This window comes from Ochotona princeps, chromosome 12 (assembly GCF_030435755.1).
Source record: "Ochotona princeps isolate mOchPri1 chromosome 12, mOchPri1.hap1, whole genome shotgun sequence".
In the NCBI taxonomy this organism is placed as follows: Eukaryota; Metazoa; Chordata; class Mammalia; order Lagomorpha; family Ochotonidae; genus Ochotona; species Ochotona princeps.
The window spans coordinates 12743927-12767109 of record NC_080843.1 but is presented as its reverse complement, the minus strand read 5'-3'; the positions used below and the strand labels follow the sequence as shown (position 1 = coordinate 12767109).

Here is a 23183-nt window from a genome sequence, read left to right as displayed (position 1 = left end):
GCAGAGCTGGGCTTTGTTGCAGCACCCAATGGTTTGCAGAGGAGGGAGGGCAGAACAAATTGATCAACTACCTCAGTAACGTCTGACAGCAAATATCTGGGCCAATAGAGACTTGCAGGTGGACTATGTCAGCCAATTGACCTTGGAAGGATTTCCTCATCCTTGGAGCAGTGATATCAACAGTATCTCAGAACTGTCAAAACCACACGAGCAGAAACTCAGAAAGTGCTCCACAATGGGGACCCTGGGGTGGATACTGGGCACTGAGGCTACTGGGAGGCTGGGCATGGTTTCTCCCCTTGATACAGGAATAAGAAAAAGAAATTGTGTAAACAATGGTCTCACCCACCTTCTGCTGATCCTCAACTCTTCCCACCCTGATTAAATATGGAAACATCAGCAAAAATAAATTTTTTAAAAAAAATTGGGCCTAGGAGTTAACATTATGTTGTAGCAGGTAACCCACCTAAAAACAGCATCACATGTAAATGCTAGTTTGTGTCCTGGCTGCTCCACTTCTAACCCACCTCCCTGATAATGGCCTGAGAAAGCAGAAGATGGACCCCCGTGGTTTGGATCTGCCACCCAACTAGAAGACCAAGATGAAGCTCCTGGCTCCTGGTTTCAGCCTGGCCCAGCCCCAACCAATGTGGCTGGCTATCTGGTGAGTGAAATAGTGGATAAAAGATCTCTCTCTCTCTTAAAATTTTAAAATCTGTAAAGAAACTGGGCCTATGAAATATTTCAATTGATAGCAATGTGTGTTGAGTCACAATTCATTAAAGCACGGCTTGCAATGCCAGCATCCCATATGAGTGCCACTTTAAATCTCAGCTACGCTGCTTCCAGAGCAGCTTCTCCTAACACCTGGATAGCAGCAAAGGTTCAGGTACTTGGGTTCCTGCCTCCCACCTGGGAGACCGCAGTGGACTTCCTGACTCCCAGCTCTAGCCCAGCCCAGCCCTGGCTGCTGCATGCATTTTAAGAGCAATCAGTGGCTGATGAAGATCTCGCTCCTCAAACCTCCCTCTCTATTACTTTACCTTTGAAACAAATAAATCTTTAAAACATATCTCAGTCTATGACTATATAATCCATGCTTAAATAATGTGCCCAGATGTAAATTCTGCTTAAGGATACTCTACAGAGGGGTTCCAATGCCTGAAAAAGCGGACTGCAGCAGCCAGCAAATACTTTGACCTCTCCCTCTTCGAGATGAGCCTTAAGCTGAAGGCTGGAGCCCCCACTGGATTAAGCCTGAGGAGCCTGCGACACATGCAAAGAAGTGATAATAAAAAGCATTTATTCCTGAGTAAAAGCACCAGGCTGATGAGAGCTGTTTGCAAATCACACGGGATCCAGTTTTTTGCACCCAACCTCTTACCGCAGGGACGAGAACAGTTTCCCGATGCAACTCTGCAAGGGCAGGAGGACGAGCAGGACCGCCATCCCGGCAATGCAGGAGACTCCTATCTCCATCCAGAGCAGGGCAGTCACTGCGACAGCCTGCAGTGGTCCTGCCCATAAAAAGTGCAGAAATATTGTCACCTTCAAAGGAAAAGACAAAGTGTTCTTAGGCCTAGTTAGTGGCAAAACCCGTGACACCATGGGATAGAAACAGCCTGCTATGGACCAACAGACAAGACCCTGTCAAGAAAACGATGGGTTTCCACCTGCTAGGATAGACAACTAACAATCCTCTGCAGCTGAAGCTGCCCAGGGGCCACAGAGGGTCAACTTCAGTCACCTGTGGTAGAAGGTAGGTGGGCGCATGCCTAACTCACAGCTGGGACAAGGCCTTCCCAGAGCTCTCTCTGCTTCACTGCTCAGTCCCTGCCCCTGCTGCAGCCACTCAGCACCCCAGAAAAGCCTGCATTATGGTACCCACTGCACTCTCCAGTAACTTCTATGCTTGTATGCTTATATGCTTGTGTGCAAGTATCTATTTCCCAGACAGGCTTCCAGATTCTTCAGGGCAGAAGTCTTAGTCCTCCCTGACCCTGAGTGGAGCAGGAAGAATGTTTTTTGATGAGAGGATATCTGAACAGAAGTGGTCCTGATACAAGGCAGATCTGCTCAGCAGCTAGGAAGCACAAGATGACCAAACTTCCAGAAGCAAAGTGTAAAAGATGCATGGGCACTGGTTCATGTCCTGGCTGCTCCACTCCCCTTCCAGCTCCCTGACTGTGGCCTGGGAAAGCAGTAGATGGCCCAAAGCCTTGGGACCCTGCACCTCCATGGGAGACCCAGAAAAAGCTCCTGGTTTTGGATTGGCTCAGCTCTGGTCATTGTAGCTACTTTGGGAGTAGACCAGTGGACAGAGGATCTTTCTCTCTGTCTCTCCTTCTCTCTGCATATCTGCCTTTCCAAAAATAAATAAATCATTTTAAAAAAAAGCTGGGTATAGTGGGATAATGAAGGATTGATTATTTCTGCTAGGCACCTACATTATTGGGGTTCAGTAATAAGTTGATATTATTTATCAAAGGGTTCCTATGGACTGGATACTGTTCTGGGCACAGGGAAAGGTAATGTCCCTGTAATAGAGCAAACCTCTAGAAACTCAGTTACAATTACATGGCCATGGGTTGAGAGCTAAGAAAGGGCAATAAAGGAGTTAGGTACTTTCAACTACGGTGTGCCTTAAATGCCATTCCCTGCCTATGATTGTAAAATTCGAAGTTACAGGATAAGTACCTACAAGAGGTCCTCAGAAAAAGTTCATGGAAAAATAGTATTACAGGAAAACCATCCACAGATTTCAAGTATTTTTGTGCTAAAGTAAATTTATGTTTTAATTGCATTTTCCAAAACTATATGAAGTACTCTCATACTACTATATCTAAGTTTTACACAGCAGAAGTGAGATTTGGGTTAAACAGATCCTTGTCTTAAGTACTCAACAAAACCTAGGCCTGCATCAAAACCCACACTTCAAGAGGTTAACGTAAAAAAGGACATGCAACTTACCTGATCAAACTTGTTCACATCATTGGACAACAGGTTGACTATCTGGCCTGTGGTTGTTTTCCCCATAGCCATGTTACTAAGACGAAGTGCCTGAAATCAAAGAGAAGAACATAGAATTACATTTCCAACATGTTTATTAAATCACACTGGAACAAACTTGTGTGAAGACCAGGATGACTGCCAACCACAGCCCCAAGCATGGGCAACAGCAGCCATGGCCTGCAAAGACAGAAAAAGAAAAAATAGAAATGAAAGAAAAAAAAAAAAAACCCACCTCACTGATAATCCATTTTATTTCCTTGAAAAACTGGCTAAGACACAGTCAGAGATTTCTGATCCATCCATTACTCCCCAAAGGATTCTAACAGCCAAGGCTGAGCCAATGCGAAGCCCAGGAGCCAGGGAACTCCATGTGGGTCTTCCATGTGGGTCTCAGGGACCCCTATACCTGAGCCATCACTTCCATGAGCAGGAAGCTGGACCAGAAACAGAGTAGTTGGGATGCATCCAAGCACAGGTATTAACAGCCAAGCCAAACAGCTACCACATTGCCTCTACGCATTTTTTCATGAAATTGGACATGCGCACACACAGCAGTATATGAGTTTATACTTAACAGTCAACTAAAGTAATTGTAAGTCAATTTAGATAATGACAGAAAGGTTGTCAATGGAAAAAAAGGTTATCAAAGGAAGAAAAGTTGGCAAATGGTCTTGGATTATTAACCTGAAATCAACCATTAATTTTCCACATGCTGTTCTTTAAACATCTAGCATCTTAATTTCCTCATTCTGTGAATAAAAACGAGAGTGAAATGACAAGTATTTACTGAGTTTCTGGCATGTGGAAGATTTCAGGCACCCCAGGAGATACAGTGACAAATGATCCTGTTTTCTTGATTTGAAAGACAAGAACACAACCACCAGTGATTCAGGCGTGAATGGGACAGCAGCCTGAGGAAGTGGAGAGGGAGTGGACTTTCCCTGGAGGGACAGAGTGAAAGACGTAGGAAAGTGAAGACACCTGACTGTAGTGAGAGATGGATGCTGCAGGTCTACAGAGCTATAGGGAAGGGGGGTGTGCTGAAGGTGGCGTGGGCAGCAGTCAGAACCTGAAAAGCCACATGAATCAGGGAAGAACTTCAGCTTGAGAATTGGGCAAACCAAGCTGTAGGCATGATTGGTCAGAAGACTACTACAAAAAGAGAGATTTAAGGGCTACCCTGGGGACAGTTCAGGCAAAAGGGAACAAGATGGTCTAACAAGAATGATCAACAGAAAGGAAGACCAGATGTAGGCGAAAACACAAAAAAATAACAAAACAGTGTCAGTGTTCACACTCCCAAACTGGCATTGTATATAATTCACTATATACCTATAGACTTCACGACACACCAGACCCTACTGAACTCAGCTATGTTATCATGAGCAAAAAAGTTTTGATCTTTTCTTAATTTTACTTTATTATTATTATCATTTTATGATACAGTTCCATAGGCCCTGGAATTTCCTTTATTCCCTCCCCAATTCCCTTCCCTCTGAGTTCCCCTCTTTTATTACGATAGTATAGTTCTTCATAAACAGTCATATGTTCATCATTGCAGGCATGGACAAAGGCAGAAAGTCCAGCATCCTATTGTTAAGATAGAGTTAACAGTTTCATTAGTAGTCCATCTTTAATCTGGAAGTAGAGACGCATACTGCATTGTATCCTCACATGTGGGTATGATAGTCTCCATTACACAGTTACTATACATACCCTTAAATGAAAACACACAAAACAACAACAACAACAAAAACAGGAAGAAAAAACTGAATGACTGATGTGTTGCTGAAGAAATGAAAATCGAGAACCTTCTTGAAGAAAATGATGCTACTATATGATCTATGACTCACTGAAGAATTTAATGAGAAGAAAGTGTTTTGAAGAGATGAAACTAACAAAAAAAAAATTAAGATCCATGGGATACAGTTTCCTCTGATCTTTGCTGGTGAGATGTGTCTTCTGTAGGCAACAAATAGATGGGTTTTGTTTTTTAATCCAGTCTATTAATCTATGACACTTGAATGATGAGTTTGAGCCATTTGCATTCAGGGTTAATATGAATGGGTGGTACTCTAGTCCTGTCATTTTAGGAATGGGTTGCTCACTGATTTAGTATTCTGTTGTTATTTTACTGGGATATTCTTTGCATTTGCCTTTGGTTTTGGTGGGTACTATTCCTCTTCTCTGTCAAGAGAACATCTTTAAGTTTTGTTTGTAGGGCAGGTTTAAAACAGACATATTCTTTTAATTTTTCTTTACTGTGGAAGAATTTTATTTCATTTTCAAAGAAAAGGTTAAGTTTCGCTGGGTACATTATCCTGGGCCAACGATTTTTTGCTTTAAGAATATTTCGCCCCATTCTCTTCTGGCATGTACAGTTTCCTGTGAGAGGTCAGCCGTGAGTCTGATTGGCATTCCTCTATATGTCAATTGATTTTTTTCATGTGCATATTTAAGGATATTTTCCTTATGTTTGATTGAAGAGAGCTTGATTATCATGTATCGTGGTGAAGATCACTTTTGGTCAACCCTGCTGGGAGTTCTGTGCCCCTCCTGGATGTTGTTTCCCAATTCCTTCTCCAGATTAGGGAAATTTTCCCTTATTATTTCATTGAATACACCTTAATTCCAATTTCTCTTTCTGCACCTTCTGAGACTCCCATAATTCTTATATGTGGCCTCTTAATAGTGCTTTTCAATTCTTTAATATTTTTTTTTAGCTTGATCCAGCTCTGTTTCCAGCTTTTTGCTTCTTTCCCCCTGGTGACAAGAAATATCTTCCAATTCTAAGATACTTTCTTCTGCCTCCTTCATTCTATTTTGGAGACTCACTGTACTTTTAGTTTGCTCCACTGTATCCTTCATTTCCGATAGATCAGCTTTCATTTGATTCATTTCCAGTGCGACATATTGCTTAAATTCCTTGAATGCCTGCTTTAAGAGCTTCTAATTGTTAATAAGAAGCTTTATAACAAGTGCTTTAAATTCTTATCCCCCATTTTCTCAATGTCCTCCTTGGTTAACTCTGAGGTTGGCAAAGGCTTTTGCTCCTTTGCAGGAGAATCTTCAGTAATATTCATTTTGCCTTTGTTTCTTCTTTTGCTCTTGGTCATTGTACTTCTGGCTATCAGAATTTTCTCCTTGGGGCAGGTTTCTAAGCTGTGTCACCCACAGGTCTACAGTTTGATTTTACTTATTGCAGTTGGTAAACGGTTCTTGGTTTGCAGTCACTTGTGCCACTTCCTCCAGGGAGTTCCAGGTCTGGGTTCTTATGTAAGATTTCCACCATGGTCTCATTAGCCCCAGTTCCTGGCTCACCACTCTCCACCTCCTGTGACACTGCTGAGGCTGCACTGTTGTCTGTACGACCTTTCTCCCACTTCCGGCTGGAGCAGGTCCCAGGATTAGGGAGATACCAGGTGTCCTATATAGCTAGGTTGTTGGTAGAACCTGTTGCCAGAACCTGTTGGCCATTAGGTCTGAGGGCCACACAGACTTATTTTGAGCCATACAATTCCATAGTCAGTATTATTTTCCTGTGGGGCCAGTGCAATCCACTGAATTCAGTGAGTTCTCATTGAATTCAATGTATGTGCAGCTCACTGTTGTTCCCTGAAGTCTAAAAGCCTTTGCCACACTGTACAAAATGGTGCCTGATGTGTCACTACTAGAGCTCTTGATCTGCTGGCCATCAGGTCTGAGGGCTACCTGGACCTGTCTTGGGTGGAACCTGTAGGATGCCATGTTGGTGCAGTTCACTGAGCCAGAAATGAGTTCACTCCCAGCTCAGTGCAAGCACAGTCTTGTTCCTTAACCCTTGGCTCCTTAAACAAAATGGCACCTGATTCAGTAGACTAGACCTGCTGCTCTGACTCTGTTCCTGGTCAAATCAAACAGACCGGCAAGACGAGCAGTTCATTGTGGGGAGCAGGGTGCTGAAGCCACTCCAGTATTGATAGGGGCCGGCCCAAGATGGCGCTGGCCCAGGGCCAGGAGGCGGGGTTGGTCTCGCCAGCAGGCAAACAGGAAATCACAGAGATAGGTTAATGCCCTCGCTGTGATTACTGGCCTATCACGTAGCGCCAAGTGGACCCACGGGGAGAAGTGATGGGTGGAGAACAATATAAAAGTAGCTGGTAAAAAAAAAGGTAGCTGGTAAAAGCCAAATGACGAATGGACCGGACGGACGAATGGGTGGTGGATGGAGAAAGACGGGACGAGGGAGAAGAAGGTTGTGCGGAAAGAAGGGTGGCAGAGAGAGAGCTGGAAAAGAAGGATACAGATAGAAGCAGTAAAAGCAGGACGGAGAGATGGGGACAAGAACGGAGAAATGCAGCCGAAAGTATGGGAAGAAATATGGGAAGAAGGGTGGCGGAAAGAGAGCTGGAGAAGTGGCAGAAGAAAGCTTAGAGCAATGGGACAGGAGCAGTGGAGATAAGGATTTAAACACAGTCGCTTATGGCAGTGAGGGGTCTGGTTGCGGTTCCAGCTTTTCCCAGACCCTCAGAGTATGCCTTGTGATTTTAGTGTCACTGCTCGGCGGCGACAGCTCATTGTCTGGGTTCACCTCCTGAGCTCCCAGTGAATGTCCCTTCCCACCTTGTTGCTGGTGGAGTTCCAGCTGCCAGTGGAGTTCACATTGCTGCTCACTGAATGCCGCTGGGGTATCAGTCACTGCAACATCACACCGTTGTGTCCATTGTTTTCCCATGTCTATCAGTCTCCAGGTACCCCTCTGCTATTGTTCAGTCCTCATCTATTTCCTGGAATGTGCCCTTTCTGCTTCATATTGATTAATGTTTCTCTGTTTAAATGTTATCATTTTTATTTGTCTATTTTTATTTTCAGAGACAAGGGTTCAGGGAGAGAAGCTGACAGACATGTAAGATAGTCTAGCCATTAAATGTTCACAACAAATAGGGACTGGGCCAGACTGAAGCCCAGAGCTCAAATCAGGTCTCCCACATGGATAACAAGAGCCTAACTATTTAATCTATCACCTGCTGCCTTCCACAGCATGCAATAGTGAGAATCTAGAATCAGAAGTGGAGCCAGGACTCAAAACCAGACACTGTATGAGACCAACACCATGGGGTTGCATGCTAAACCTCTGATTATAACACCAGCATCCCACATGGGCTCCAGTGGAATGCCCATATGCTCCAGTTCCAATCAAGCTCCCTGCTAATGTGCCTGGGAATGTAACAGAGGACAGTCCAAGTCTGTGGACCCTGAACCTAAGTGGGAGATCTAGAAGAGGACCCTGGCCCCCGGCTCCAAGCTGGCCTAGCTCCAGCCATTGCAGCCATTTGGGGAATAAACCAGTAAATGAAATAAGCCAGTCTCTCTTTCCTCCCTTCCTCCTTCTTTCCCTCCTTCCCTCCATTTCTCCCCTCTCTCTCTTTCAAAGAAAAATAAATAAATCTTGAAAAAAAATCAGGCACTAGGATACGGGATACAGGTGTCTCAGCCAACATCTTAACTGTTGGGCCATATGTCCACCCCCACAGCTGCCATTTAATGCACACTAATACAAGTTAGACAACTGAGTAAGAAAAGCACCTTACAAAGGAAGAATTATGCCTATTTTGTTGGTTCTGCACTTTCAAAAGCCAACATGTTATGAAAGATATTACTTGTTTAAATCTGTTTTCTTTATGCAAGCAAAGAGAATTCCACTATGAGAACAATAAAAAGCAAACAAGTTAATATGTACTAAGTCAGATCGACAGTCCAGTTAGTAAATCAAGAGAAAATAAGTATCAGTGACACAACTTTAAGCACACCCATTTAAAAAAATATTGTATGCAGGAAATTCACAAAAGAAAACCACAATAACAAACATATGATGAATATATGCGATCCAGTCTAATGAATATACGCAAACACTCTGACTCAAACATATATAAATTAAAACTGCAAAGCAGAATTATGTTTGTAAACCCGTGGAATTGTTGAAATCAATAAAGACCGCAAAGACAGAACACCCTGACTGGGTAATGGTGTGGGATGTTGTTGATATAGTGGTGAACATAGCTACCTTCCAAGCAGTTGACCCAGGTTCGATTCCTGGCCAACACACCAAACGTTGCATCCACTTGCCCACTAAAACAGAATGTTACATTCACCAGTTTTACTATAAATGAGAGGCAAGGCAACCGACTAACCTGCCAGGTGGGACCAACACGCCTTAGCAGAGTGTGGTTCCAAACAGCACATTCCATGGTTTCTATTGGGCAGTCCACAATAGCTTCAAAAGGGGCAATCCACAATAGACTGTGAGGTAAAGGGGTAATATCACACATTCCCTACCTATCTCAGCTGGACAGCACATGCTGGGCTCTTCTCCAGTCCAGTAATTAAAGTAACCACCTACTTAATTACTTGGAGCCACTGTGAGATAACCAGATTTGGGCTTTGAAGCCATCAGTGAGATAACCAGACTTGGTCCTTGATTCATGAGAATTGGGTCCATAGGTGTTAAGGGTCACATAGGCTGTTTGGCCTGCAAGTTCACAGTTTCTTGGTAGTGATGAGCCATGTTTACTTCATTTTGTTTTCAACTCTGCTTTATCGTGGGGCAAGTCTGAAGAGTCAATAACCCTTGGGAAGAAACCTGGCTTATCAAAACTCATAATTTGTATATCCTTGGAGAAACCAGGGGATGTGCCCAAAGACTTAACATTCCTTGAGCCCATGGTACTGCTGTTTGTAATACATAAAAACTGGAAAACAGGGTAGACCTGTTAAATTTTAGTTACACCAAACCTGTGTGGTCATTCAGACAATGGAGAGCAAACTGTATGAGAGCAAGGATCCACCTCACACTTTGGTTACTGTGTGATGGGCAAAAAAATGCAGCTGGTTTACCAGACAGCCCAATAATCTAAAAGCAGGGGTGAGAACCTCTTCTCCACCAAGGACCATCATTTGCACATGTTTAACAATATCTGGGACCCATATAAAACTATGAACCTGCAAATCAGCCTGCTACAGATTCACTAAAGTACCAGCTTGCCTGCAGCTGCCTTGGCTTGGCCAGAACAAATGATTTTACAGGCTTTATATATGGTTCATAAACCTGACTTCTTTACCCCAGGCTAGACCAAGGCATCACTTCTACTCACCTTTTTAAAAACAGATCAAGCCATATGTGTCATTCATTTGAAAAACACACCAATTCTTTTTTTTTTCCAATTCTCATCAGTCAATGTGGAACACAAGACTCAAGTGTGGAAGCACAACTACCACTGCCAAAGTGGGGGAAGGGGAAGGATGGAGGGCAGGAAAAAGTACTCCCTGGACGTGAGTACTCTACCTGGTGAAGTGCAGCATCCCCCAAGAACCTTTCTCAGAGGAAACCTTTGAAGCCCCTTGTCTAACAGCCATTCCAATAAAAGATGCACCTCACGAACTCCCACTCCTCTTCACAAGGCTGATTTCTCACTAACAACTAACTCACTGTGTGTGACAAGTGTCTCCCTGGCAGCCCCAGAGGACTGTGCTCCTGACTGTACCATCCTGTCCCTCGCTGGCAGGCCATCAGAAGCTCAGCCTTCACAAGCTCAGCCCGTCTGCCCAGCAACTTCTGATGGCCTTAAACCAGGCTTTACAGTAGGCACAGTCCGAGTGGAACGGCTCTGAGAAGGCACCTAAAAGGCTTCAACAGACTGCAACAGACCACCTGCTTGGCATCTCAGTCACCTGCTTGGCATCTCACGTTTACTTCCTGGTTCATGGCCCTACTCTAAAGTTGACTTGGTCAGAGAATGCAGCTGCCATGTAATTTGGGTACTATCATGATGGTCAACTAGGCTGAGTATGTTTAACTCACCTGAAGCAGAAAACTATATTTTTCCAACACCGCTGGCTAAAGTTACTGAGAAAATGCCACCACGCCCACTGTTATGGCTGTATAATCTATTTTTTTAAAGATTTATTTCATTTGTGTGGAAGGCAGAGCTACAGAAAAAGAGAAAGAGGAGGACATCTTCCACTCACTGGTTCACTACCACAGACTGCTGTAATGACCTGAGCGTGAGAGGCCAAAACCAGGAGCCAGGAGCTTCATCTGGGTCTCATACATAAGTACAAGGTCCAAAAGACTTGGACCATCTTCTGCTGTTTTCCCAGGCACATTAGGAGGGAGCTGCACCAGAAGTGGAGCAGCCAGAACTTGAACTTGAGCTTACACGTGACGCTAGTGTCACAGGCAGTGGTTTACTCCATAACATCACGGTTTCATAATTTAAGAACAGTCCTGTTTTCAAGGAGTAGACCCTGAAACTTCCTAACATAAGAGGTGATACAGCCACTTTGCCTCTATGGTTTCACAGAATCATACAATCCACAGCATGTCAATTTCAATAGATTGCTCTACCATTTAGGGTCATTTTCTTCTCGACTGACTATCCGTGACTACCACACAAATCAGTAGACTTAAACAGGAAGTCCTGTGATGGGCCCAGTGCAGTGGCCTAGTAGCTAAAGTCCTCATCTTGTGGGCACCAGGATTCCATAGGGCACAGGTTCTGATCCTGGCCGTCCCACTTCCCATCCAGCTCCCTGCTTGTAGCCTGGGAAAGCAGTAGCAGACAGCCCAAGGCCTTGGGGCCCTGCACTCATGTGGGAAATCCAGGGGAGGCTCCCGGCTTCTGGCTTCGGACCAGCTCAGTTTCAGCCGTTGTGGCCCCTGTTGGGTGTAAATCAACTGACAGAGGATCTTCCTCTCTCTCCTCCTCTCTGTATCTCTAACTTTCCAATTTAAAAAAAAAAAAAAAGACCAACCACAGTTCTTTGACAGGTGGTACTGAAAAAAGAAGTTCCGTGTCTGCTTCAAAGAACATGGCATTTAGTTCCCAGAACTACCAGGTGTTTTAACTCCAGTGCTACCTTTCCACGATCATCATTAAGACAAGAGGTCAAAAAAGCATGTAGAGGGGATGAGCCAGCACTGGCCCTGGGCATAAACAAATTTTGGAGCATAGCAGCCACCACGTGGACCCCAAGATCCAGCGCAAAGAGGGTAAAGGGGTCATCCAAGACACCGGCTCTGTGTCAGGCTGAGGATCTTGTACTGCCTACTTCTGAAAAACCCCAGGAGTGTTATGTTTCTGTTTCCCCACATTCCCACACTCCACCCCGTCCTGTTAAGGCATCTAGCTCTAAATCCCAGAGGCCAGCTCCTCCAATGCCAACAATTCCCAGAAGTTCTACAGCCCAGGTGCATAAGGGATAAAACAATGCATGGCCAGGCTGTCACAATCTGCCCACGCCAGCAACTGTCACACAGTGCCTAACAGTACGCTGGATTCTAAGGAAAAGACTGCTCCCCACTGTGGGCCCTGGGAAGGTCTCCAGTGCTTGGAGATGTCTCAGAAAATGCAATGATTGAGCTATAAATAGGTACGTCATGGCATCGTGGTACAGTAGGTTAGGCTGCCACCTGCAATGCCAGCATCCAACACAGGTGGTTTGGATTCCCAGATACTGCACTTCCAATCCAGCTCCCCTTTAATGCACTTCGGAAAGAGCAGCAAGTGGCCCAAGTGTTTCGGCTTTGCCACCTACTTGGGAGCTCTAGATGGAACCTTTACTTTCAGTCTGGCCCAGTCCTGACCATTGCCACCAACTGGGGAGTGAACCAGTAACTGGAAGTCAGTATCTCTCTCTCTCCCTCTGTCTCTCTCTCTCCCTCTATCTCTCCCTCCTCCTTTCTCTCTATACCTCTACCTTTCAAATACCTACCTAAATTTTTAAAAAACAGATCTCTTGGTGAATGAAGGTGTAGTCAACAAGAATGGTGGTAAGAAATTTTCCAGAAATTACTGGGGAGACTATACAGAAGCCAATGAAAAGAATCCGTCACATGGTTTGACGGTGGTCTGTTCAAAGTAGGGTCACAACCCGAAACAACGACTGAGAGAGCCTTCGTCACATTTTCTTTGTTGGAAGCAGGGGCAGGAAGGGACAGAGATGAGCGAGGCATGCAAAGGTAGAGCGGCTGAGCTGGCAGCGACACAGGGCATGCTAGGCTCAGGACATGGGGAGGAAAGAGACATGACAAAGAAGTGCACAGCCACTCCCACAGAAGAGCAAACCTACAAACTATCCTCCTTTAAAAACTAGACTTCTGTCCTCCTTTCTGTCTCTAAAAGAACACCAGGAAAATGAAAATAAATAAGTAAGCGTTCATAATCAAAAATGGCACAGTCATAGCAGCCTCCACCTGAAGCCAGTGCTACTTTTTATGACAAATAGACTCCTAACTATGGTGTGTCTAAAGGAATTTTTAATTACTCTGCTTACCATGTGCCTTCTTCCACACAAAAAGAGTATTTGGGAGAAGCAATATATTCCCTACAGAATGCAATGGTTATCAACTTTGCTAAGAATTAGTTGAAATGGGAATATTTTGCAAATTGGAGTTTCCTTCACTCCTAATGCTGTGTGCTCATCAGAGTAATAAACTTGAGGACTTGTCTATTCATCAGTCCTAAAGCAACAGTGCACAGCTTTCTAATGCTGTGAAATTATTCCACTCACTTGCTCCTTTTTCAATAGCACCTCTGAAGCTCTAAGAAAACAGCGATTTGTGCAGCACAAAGAAAAGAAAATGACCAAAGCAAAAGCTGGCTATATAACAATTTATCCACCATACACATTTTAGAAGAAGCACATCAAAAGCACCCAGGCCTTAATTTCTTTCATTGAGAAGCACAAAGACGCCAGAAACAAGGAGACATGCTACCCATCACACTCTACTGGGTTCCCTCCTTCTAAATCCCATATTCTCCTTCTTGTTGTAGGAAGATAAGCAGATCAAACAGGCACTGTGTGCCAAAGGCTGTTATCTCACCGAGATTACCAACAAAGAAATGACCCCGTTAGCTAAGCTAATGGGTCCCAGAGGAGACAGAGCACAGGGCGGACAGAGGTGCCTGTGGAGGCAAGGAGCCTGAGGGGCAGCGTCTCATCTGAAAGCCCTTCCTTGAGTTCATTGCCACTGTGTGTATGAGGGGGGGAGGGGACGGTATCATTTTTTCACAGAATATCGAGCGACTGTATGGCCTAAACCCATTCTCAAAACTCAATGAGCCTTGAGCATGTTACACTAAAGGAAATAAGCTAGACACAAAAGGACCAGTCTCATGGGATTACGCTTACATGAGGTCCTTGGGGCACCAAATTCACAGACACAAAGTAGAAGGGTGGTTGCCAGGGATGGGGGGAGGGGTAGAATGGATGTTTCTCCATTAGGGATGCCAAGGACATCTCTGGAGGTGGATGGCAAGGAGGATCACAAGGTGAAAAACAAATACCAATGACCTGGGAGCATAAGGATGGTCAATTTTTTGTTTACATATATTTTGCCACAATGTTTAAAACTATTTAAAACAATTTTGAACAAATCAATGACCTATGAAGACATGAAAACAAACAACACCTATCACAAATTTGTTTTTTTTTTAAGATTTATTTGTTTTATTGGAAAGGCAGATGTACAGAGAGGAAGACAGACAGAGAGGAAGATTTTCCATCCGATGATTCACTCCCCAAGTGGCCGCAACGGCCAGTTCTGTGCCGATTCAGAACCAGGAGCCAGGAACCTCTTCCGGGTCTCCTATGCGGGTGCAGGGTCCCAAGGCTTTGGGCCATCCTCTGCTGCTCTCCCAGGCCACAATCAGGGAGCTGGATGGGAAGTGGAGCCGCCGGGACTAGAACTGGCACCCATATGGGATCCTGGCATGTTCAAGGCAAGGACCTTAACCATTATGCTATCGTGCCGGCCCACCTATCACAAATTTGAAACCCAGAGAAATATCTTAAAAGAATAATGGATGCCCAGCACAATAGCTCAGTAGCTAAATCCTTGCTTTGCATGCACTGGGATCCCACAAGGGTTCTGGTTCATGTCCCAGCCGCTCCACTTCCCATCCAGCTCCCTGTGTGTGGCCTGGGAAAGCAGGTGAGGTCGGCCAAAAACCCTGGAGCCCTGCAACTGTGTGGGAGACCAGAAAGAAGCTCCTGATTTTGGCTTCTGGCTCCTGGCTTCAGATCAGCTCAGCTCTGGCCATTGCGACCACCTGAGAAGTAAACCAATGGATGGAATCCATCTTTCTGTCTCTCCTTCTCCCTGTAACTCTGCTTTTCCAATAAAACCAAGTAAATCTAAAATAACATAACATAACATAACATAACATAACATAACATAACATAACATAACATAACATATAAAGGAGGGGCCGGTATTATGGTCTGGCTGGTAAAGTCACTGACTGTGGCTCCAGCATCCTGTACAGGCATGCGTTCATGTCCCACCTACTCCCCTCCAGTACAGCTCCCTGCTAACGGTCTGGGAAAGCAGTGGAGGATGGTCCAAGTGCTTCGGCCTTGACATCCACATGAGAGACCTGAATGAAGCTCCAGGCTCTGTCCTGGCTGCTGCAGCAACTGGGAACTGGACCAGTGGAGATCCATTCCTCTCTCTCTGTAACTCGTTTAAATGTATAAATACATCTTTAAAATGAGAAATAAAAACATTTTCAGATCAATAAAGAAATTTGAAAATAAATGGAAACATAAACCCATTATCAGCTGTGACAGGATGATCAGCTGGCCCTGCCATTTTCCAAGAGCACCTTATCTGTTCCCTGCCTCTCTCCCTAGTCTGCTGTCCCCTTCACCTTTGGGAGGGGCTCAGGTCAGGGACCCTGTCTAGCATATTCACCTACACATTGTTTGTTCAACAAGAAAGTTAAACAGGTATGCACTGTAAAGAATTATTTGTAACTCAACATACTTAGGCCTAGAAATTAAACAGGCTTGGCAAGCAGGTGTGAGGCTTCTTGTCTTCTCAAGGTCTGGCACTCTCCTAACAGGGTTACTCCTGGCAACCTTATCAAATACAAAGGAGCTCTGAACCTCTAAGCTGGCCAACCGCCTGGGAAAGATGCTGATAAACATACTGGGAGACCAGTGTTTCGGTCAGGCTCTCAGGGAATCTTTGTAGTTGACTGAGTGCTAATCTGAGGATAAAGCAAAGGTCTACCACCTGCAACCCAACCGCCCAGAACCATTAGGATAAACAGTAAGACTGTTAATAATGTCATTGCGTCTCTGTGATCTCTACTGTTCCTATTTTGTTGTTGTTTTTTTACAAGACCCTAAGCTCTTTGTGATGACCTATGGGAACAAACCTAATAAAACCAGCATCTGGGAGCAACTCGCTCCTTCAGGGGCCTAAGCGTGTGAGCACCCAGGTCCCCACTATCAATCTAGAATCAGATTTCTAACTCTTCCAGTTTCTGTACTTCAGCCTTGTTTCTTGCAGCACTGTTGCACACTGGCATGCAACAATACCCAGCAGCTCACACGACCACACCCTGTATTGTACACAGAGCTCCTGGCTCCAAGGCCCGGCAACAGCCCGGCTTTTAAGCTCCAGAGAGGGCTTGGGGGGAGACTGTCACAATAGCTATGGCCGAGCAGCTGTCACAGGGCTGGCCTGCATCTCCTCCTGGTGCATACATCTCCACACAACAGGACAAATTTCAGAGCTGACATTCTCACACAAGTGCTCAAGAAGCACAGAACAAGGCTGGCCCCCGAGAAAGGTGCCACTCCTAGCAAGGTGAATTCCAGACGCAAGAACATTTTCAAGTCAGTTGCAGCAGCTGGCATCTGTGACAAATGGCTACTGTCAGCAAGGAAGTCTCAAGGGTGGGTTCCTGCAGACTAACAGGACAGGGGACTGATACATGATCTTGGCTGAAGACTGGGCTTGCAGGTCACAGGTTAAGACTATCCAGCCTTAGCAGGGAAATGGTGCAAGGAGGGGCCAGCTGGACAGAAACACTGAAGGTGGGGCAGGGATGGGCACGGTTCTCACTGCGGCAAAGTACAGGAGCCTCACTCACGGATCCACAGCTGAAACACCAGAAAGACCTTGTCTTAGAATCTAAGCCCACCGCAGCATCCACCAGCATGAGTTGGAAAGAGGGGCAGACTATTCCAGACTGGGCTGGGCCAGGCTACAGCACCTACTGGCAAATGCCGAGGTGACACACGCCATGCCAGACTGGGCTGCAGCATCCACCAGCACAGGTGAGACCCAGGGTTAGGTGGGGGGCGGTTAGAGGCTGGTAGGGGGGCTGGTAGGGGGTCACTGCTCCCATTAGTGAGTGTGAGTACTGGAACCCGGGCACACCAAGCTGGGCAGGGCTACAACACCTGTTAGCCTGCATGTTAGCTGGGTTGGGGGAGAGCCACGCTGGGCTGACTATCCACGGGTACAGGCTTGAGCCAAAGTAAATGATTACAGCTAGGAGTGGGCCTAGTGGGACAGGCAGTGGCACCCACCAGCACGAGTGTGGACTGGGATAAGTGGGGCTGGTTGGGTTGAACTAGGCTCCGATGCCCATTGATGTATATAAGAGCTGAATGGGATGTGGGACAGACTAGACCAGTCTGCTGCAAATACTGGCAAGCACAGGAACCAGGGCTGAGAGCAGGCCTGGTGGAGGTTACTGGGGGTCTGCAGTTCCCACTGGTGTACATGAGAGCCAAGTATGTGGTGGCTAGGGTTGGGCCAGGCCATAGCGTCCACTGGTTTGCATAAAACAAGGGGTTGGAAATAGAACTGACCCAACAACTGCAACTACCAGTGTGTGCATAAGTTGATGTGGGTGACAGACTGAGCTTGACTCTGTACTGGCAAGCACACACATAAGTCAGGTCTGGAATCACCTCAGAATTTTCTGGGAATCCCCCCAACTGAACCACTTGATTCAGAACTCCAATCATGAGGAGAATCGCAGGATCTATGGTATGAACATGGAGTGTATGAGTCAGAACTGGGCCTCCTCAGACGTTTCTCTGGGAATCCCCGCAACTGGAGGCTCTAAGATGGACTATGTCAACAGATAGAATTTGAAAGGATTTCCTCATTCTTAGAGTGGAGATCAACAGCATTTCAGAACTATTGAAACCACCTGAGCGGAACCCTCTGAGTATGCTCCACATCAGGGACCCTGGGATGACATCGGGTGGCCATTCCCTATCCCTGGGTACTGAGGCGGTAGGGAGGCTGGGTGCAGCTTCTCCCCTTCTTTCTCCCCTTCCCCCAGATACAGGAGGAAGAAAAGGGAAATTTGGAAACAACGGTCTCACCCACACTCCCCTAGTCCTCAACCCTTCTCACTCTGGTTAATTAAGCAAACATTAAAAAATAATAAATAATAAATAATAAAAAGAATCCACATCCACTCTCCGAGAAGTGATTCTCCACCAGGGTGTCCTTGGTGTCTAGGGACATCTGACAACATCAGGGAATACCACCAATTGTTACAGCTAAGGCAGTGTGATTAAAAGCCAGTTGGGGGAAGCAATAAACACCTTTCAACAACCTAACAATGCACAGGGCAGACATTCCACGGTGAAGAATTACCCAGCTTAAGTGTTAGTAGTGCTGAGGTTGACAAATCCTAGCCTAAAACAGACTTATTCTCAACTTGTCCCTCCAAAATTCAAACTTCACGGAGATCCTAAGGTTTGAAAGTTGAATCCCACCGCGTTAGAGACTTCCAAAGTTCCAAATCCCTACCAAAGCATTAAACCAAGCTGACACAAATTCAAAGTCATGAATAACTAAGTCCTGCATTCCTGCAACATTCAGCAATCTTCAGGAGACTGCCAGAGTGCACACCAACAAGCTGGCATTCATGTTGAACATAAAATGGGAAAATGGGAAATACACAACAAGAAAAGGCAAACTCTCCAAAACATACAAATAATAATAGCAAATCCAAGTGACTCCACGAAATAGATTTTAGAACGCTGAAACAAATTGTCCCAGGGGCCTGCACTGCAGTGAGTTGAGCTACCACCTGGCTGTTCTGCTTCCAATCCAACTGCCTGCCACGGTGCCTGAGAAAGCAGCAGAAGATGGTCCAAGTGCTTAGACCCCTGCACCCGGGGAGGAGCCAAGTGGAGACTCTAAAACTGAAACGGAATCACTGGCTGGGAATAGTAGCAATTTGAAGATAGAAGTGAATATTGAACCCTGACAGGAGGAACAGACAGACAGATAGCAGCCGTAGTTGAACACTTAAACCACAAACACTGGGGTGGGTGCTGTTGTGCAGTGTGTTAAGTTTCAGCTTGGGAGTAGTGCCCAGCAGTGCCTGGTTCAGGTCCTTGTTCCTCAGCTTCTGATCCAGCTGCCTGCTGATTCACCTGCACAGGCAGCAAATGATGCCCATGTGACTGAACTCCTGCCACCATGTGGGAAGTGTGGATGGAGTTCCTGGTTCCTGGCTTAGACCCAGCCAAATCTTGCCTCTTGCACATATTTAGGGAGTGAACCAGGGGATGGAAGATCTCTCTCCCTTATGTCTCTACCTCACTCCCTCTGTCTGTTACTTGTCTTTCAAGAAAATAATTCAGCTAAGTCAAGAATAAATGCAGCATAAAAACTGCATGGTGGTAAGGACGGGAGCACTTAAATACATCTTACCTAACTATGCATATGAACCTAGCAAAAGACTTTAGAAGTCAAAACACAAATGCTTCATAACTAGACAGAAAAAAAAAAGACTGGTGTCTCTTCAAAGATATGATTATTGTACAGATATTCTAAGAAATACACCAAAAACTAATAGTTAATTGTATCATTATTTATCACGGAATTAAAAACAATGCAGAAGCAAAAAAGCAATTGCATTTATCTATATAGCAACAAATAGAAAGCAAACGTTTTAAAATATTGTTTAGAAATAACAAAGGGCCCGGCGGCGTGGCCTAGCGGCTAAAGTCCTCGCCTTGAAAGCCCCGGGATCCCATATGGGCGCCGGTTCTAATCCCGGCAGCTCCACTTCCCATCCAGCTCCCTGCTTGTGGCCTGGGAAAGCAGTCGAGGACGGCCCAATGCATTGGGACCCTGCACCCGCGTGGGAGACCTGGAAGAGGTTCCAGGTTCCCGGCATCGGATCGGCGCGCATCGGCCCGTTGCAGCTCACTTGGGGAGTGAATCATCGGACGGAAGATCTTCCTCTCTGTCTCTCCTCCTCTGTGTATATCTGGCTGTAATAAAATGAATAAAATCTTTAAAAAAAAAAAGAAATAACAAAAACACAAAATGCTGAAAAAAATCTAACTGAACTATAAGAATAACAAGAAAACAGAAAATAAAGTATGATACAATGAAGGGATATGCATTATTCATGTACTGAAAATCTGAATAATGTTAAGATCTCCATTTCCTCTGAACTATTCTGTAAAATTAATGCAATTCCAATGAATATCCCAATGGGCCTTTCTGTGGAAATGATAAGCTAACACTAACATCTACATGAAAATGCAAAAGATTTCACAACAGCCAAAACAATTTAAAAATTAAAACAGGAAGGGATACTTAGCATTACTTGATTTCAACACTTATTATAAAGCTAGAGCAACCAAGAGAATTTGGTATCACACAAAGGAAGATACACAGATGAAGAGAACAGAATGGAGAAACCAGAAATAGATTGACACATAAATGGTCACTTGATCTTTTTTTTTTTTTTTTTTTACTACAAAGTCGGATATACTGAGAGGAGGAGAGATAGAGAGGAAGTGGAGCTGCCGGGATTAGAACCAGCGGCCATATGGAATCAAGGCGAGGACCTTAGCCACTAGGCCACGCCACCGAGCCCGGTCACTTGATCTTCATCAAAGTCTCCAACTTAATTCAATAGGGAGAGACTTGGCTGGCACACAGTTCCTAGGTCACCACCCTGACCATCGCCTCTCTTACTCAAAAACTTAGAGTGGTTAAACACACCCATGCCCCACCTTAGAATGCCCTCCTCCGCCTCCTGAGTCCAGTTTCCAGTCACAATTATTCTGGGGTTCGCAGTGACAGCTGAGGAAACTGGGCCCCTGTCACCCATGCAGGAGAGCGCTAAAGGGAATCCCTAGCTTGGCTCTCATTCTATATGGGTGTTTGAGGAGTAAACCAACCAATCTGAGCGCTCAACAAAAAACAAAACACACCTTTAGATAGCTCCCTCTCACAAACATTTAGTGTCTAAAGTTCATGATCAGACCATCAGCTCCCTGGTCCTCATGTGCCTTTCTGAATATCCCTCTTCATGCCCTCTGATATTCTAACGCCAAACTGTGCTGCTGCCATTCCCTGAATACCTTTCCCACTTCTCTGTGCCTAGAATCCCTTCTCCATCCCACAGCACTTTCACCCCTCACAATTCAGTGGGATCCTTTCCCAAAGCAGGCGATGGACTGTAGCAGGCCCTGTACTTGCAAGTACACATGTGAATCTGGTCTGGGATCACCTCAGACAAAGTTTCTTTTGGGATCTCCCCAATCGAACTGCCAAACTCAGAACCCATGGTCTGCCACGGAGTGCAAGTGCCAGAGCCAAGCCTTCTCAGAGGCTCATACGGAGCAGTGGAGAGCATAACCAGGTGCACATGGAGGATATGGCAGTCTATCAGAACCTGCAGATACTTAGCACCACAAGAGAGGACAGAACAAATCGATCAACTACCCCAGCCATATGTTGGCGGTGAAAAACTCGGCAAACGGAAACTCTAAGGTGGACTATGTCAATCAGTGGATTCTGCAGCGACCTCATCATGCTTGGAGTGGCAAGATTGGCAGCAATTCATAACTGTTGAACTATCAAAACCACTTGAGCAAGACCCTAAAGCATTCCCCCCAACAGGGACCTGGGATGGGTGGGAGACTCATTGGGGCTTCTCCCTCTATTCCCCCTTTACCCCAGACACAGGGAAAAAAAAACAATGTGGAAATAATAGTCTTACCCACTTTCCTGTATCCCTTGAACATTTTTTGCCCTAATTAACTATGTAAAGATTGTCAAAAATAAAGAAAAAAAAGAGAGAAACACACACGCGCATACACACACAGATTCCCAGCCTGGATGAATGATCACCATGTTTAAAATTTACAGCTTCACATCTAAGGAGGATTTAACCTGTAATCCATACGCTACTGCTATGGGCTGCAAGGTCTGTTATAGAGCTTGTCATTTTGAAGCCTACAGTAATGCCTGTAAGTCTTCTAAAATTTCCCTGTTCCAATCAAATAGGGGTGTCTGAAGGTCAAGCCCAGGCATCAGTGTTGTGTTAAAGACCCCCTTCGTGATTCCAATCGACAGCTCAGCTAGAGGAGCCCTGTGATGCAGCAGCATCTCTTAGCAGAGTCCAAAACATCTGGTGACACTGCCTCTCCAGCATCTCCCCGTTGAAAAACTGCCAAGAAGCAGCCTCTCCTTCCTCAACTTGCTTTCTCAGCACAAACTCTTACCCAGAGAAAGTTAAACTTTTCTGGTATCCTGGCAGACAAACTATTTCCAGACGGCATTAATCTGTCCAAAAAGGCCCGGGCCCAAAAGTACAATGAAAAATGGAAATATAAAAGTTTTGGAAAAGAAAAATATTATGAATTTAAAGTAGTGTAGAAAGATTTAATTTGTTCAAGAGGTGGGCATTGTTAGCAAGTACCATGAGAAGAGCAGTCAAGCACCAGTGGCTTCCATGGAAACGCCCTGAGCTCAGGAAATAATGCTCTCCAGCCCCTCCCAGACATCTCCAGGAATGAAGCTCAGCCACAAGTCAATGGGCAATATTAAACTGAATCATAAAAAAAAAAAAAAACAGCTGGTTATGTCAGCCCAAATCAACCAAGTATCTGCAATTTTTTTAAGATCTATTTTTATTGCAAAGGCAAATTTACACAGAGAATGAGAGACAGAAAGATCTTCCATCCACTGGTTTACTCCCTAAGTGGCCACAATGACCAGAGCTGAGCCAATCCGAAGCCAGGAGGCAAGAGCTTCTTCTGGGTCTCCCATGGAGATACAGGGTACCAAGGCCTTGGGCCATCCTTTACTACTTTCCCAGGCCACAAGCAGGGAGCTGGATGGGTCAGGAACCAGCACACATATGGGATCCTGGCTTGTGCAAGACAAGAACTTAGCCACTGAGCCATTGCGAAGACCCGAATATCTACAATTTCATACTGCAGAGCCTAAGCATAAAACATAGAGCCCATATTGAAACACATCTAGCTGGCTTTAAAAAAAAAAAAGTCACTTAGATCTTGGAACTCTATAACATCACATGGCACATGCGCAGCAAAAC

At 45.2% G+C, this 23183-nt stretch overlaps 1 protein-coding gene across 2 annotated transcripts in view; it reads right to left on the bottom strand.

Moving 5' to 3' along the window:
• Nucleotides 1-23183, bottom strand: part of ABCC4 (ATP binding cassette subfamily C member 4) — a 237727-nt gene that overhangs the window by 152960 nt on the left and 61584 nt on the right. For both annotated transcript variants that reach the window (XM_058670536.1, XM_058670537.1), the window contains 2 exons: nucleotides 2971-3060; nucleotides 1385-1548 (listed from right to left, as the gene is read on the bottom strand). In XM_058670536.1, the coding sequence (XP_058526519.1) occupies nucleotides 1385-1548; nucleotides 2971-3060 (254 nt within the window). The remainder of the gene's footprint in view (nucleotides 1-1384; nucleotides 1549-2970; nucleotides 3061-23183) is intronic.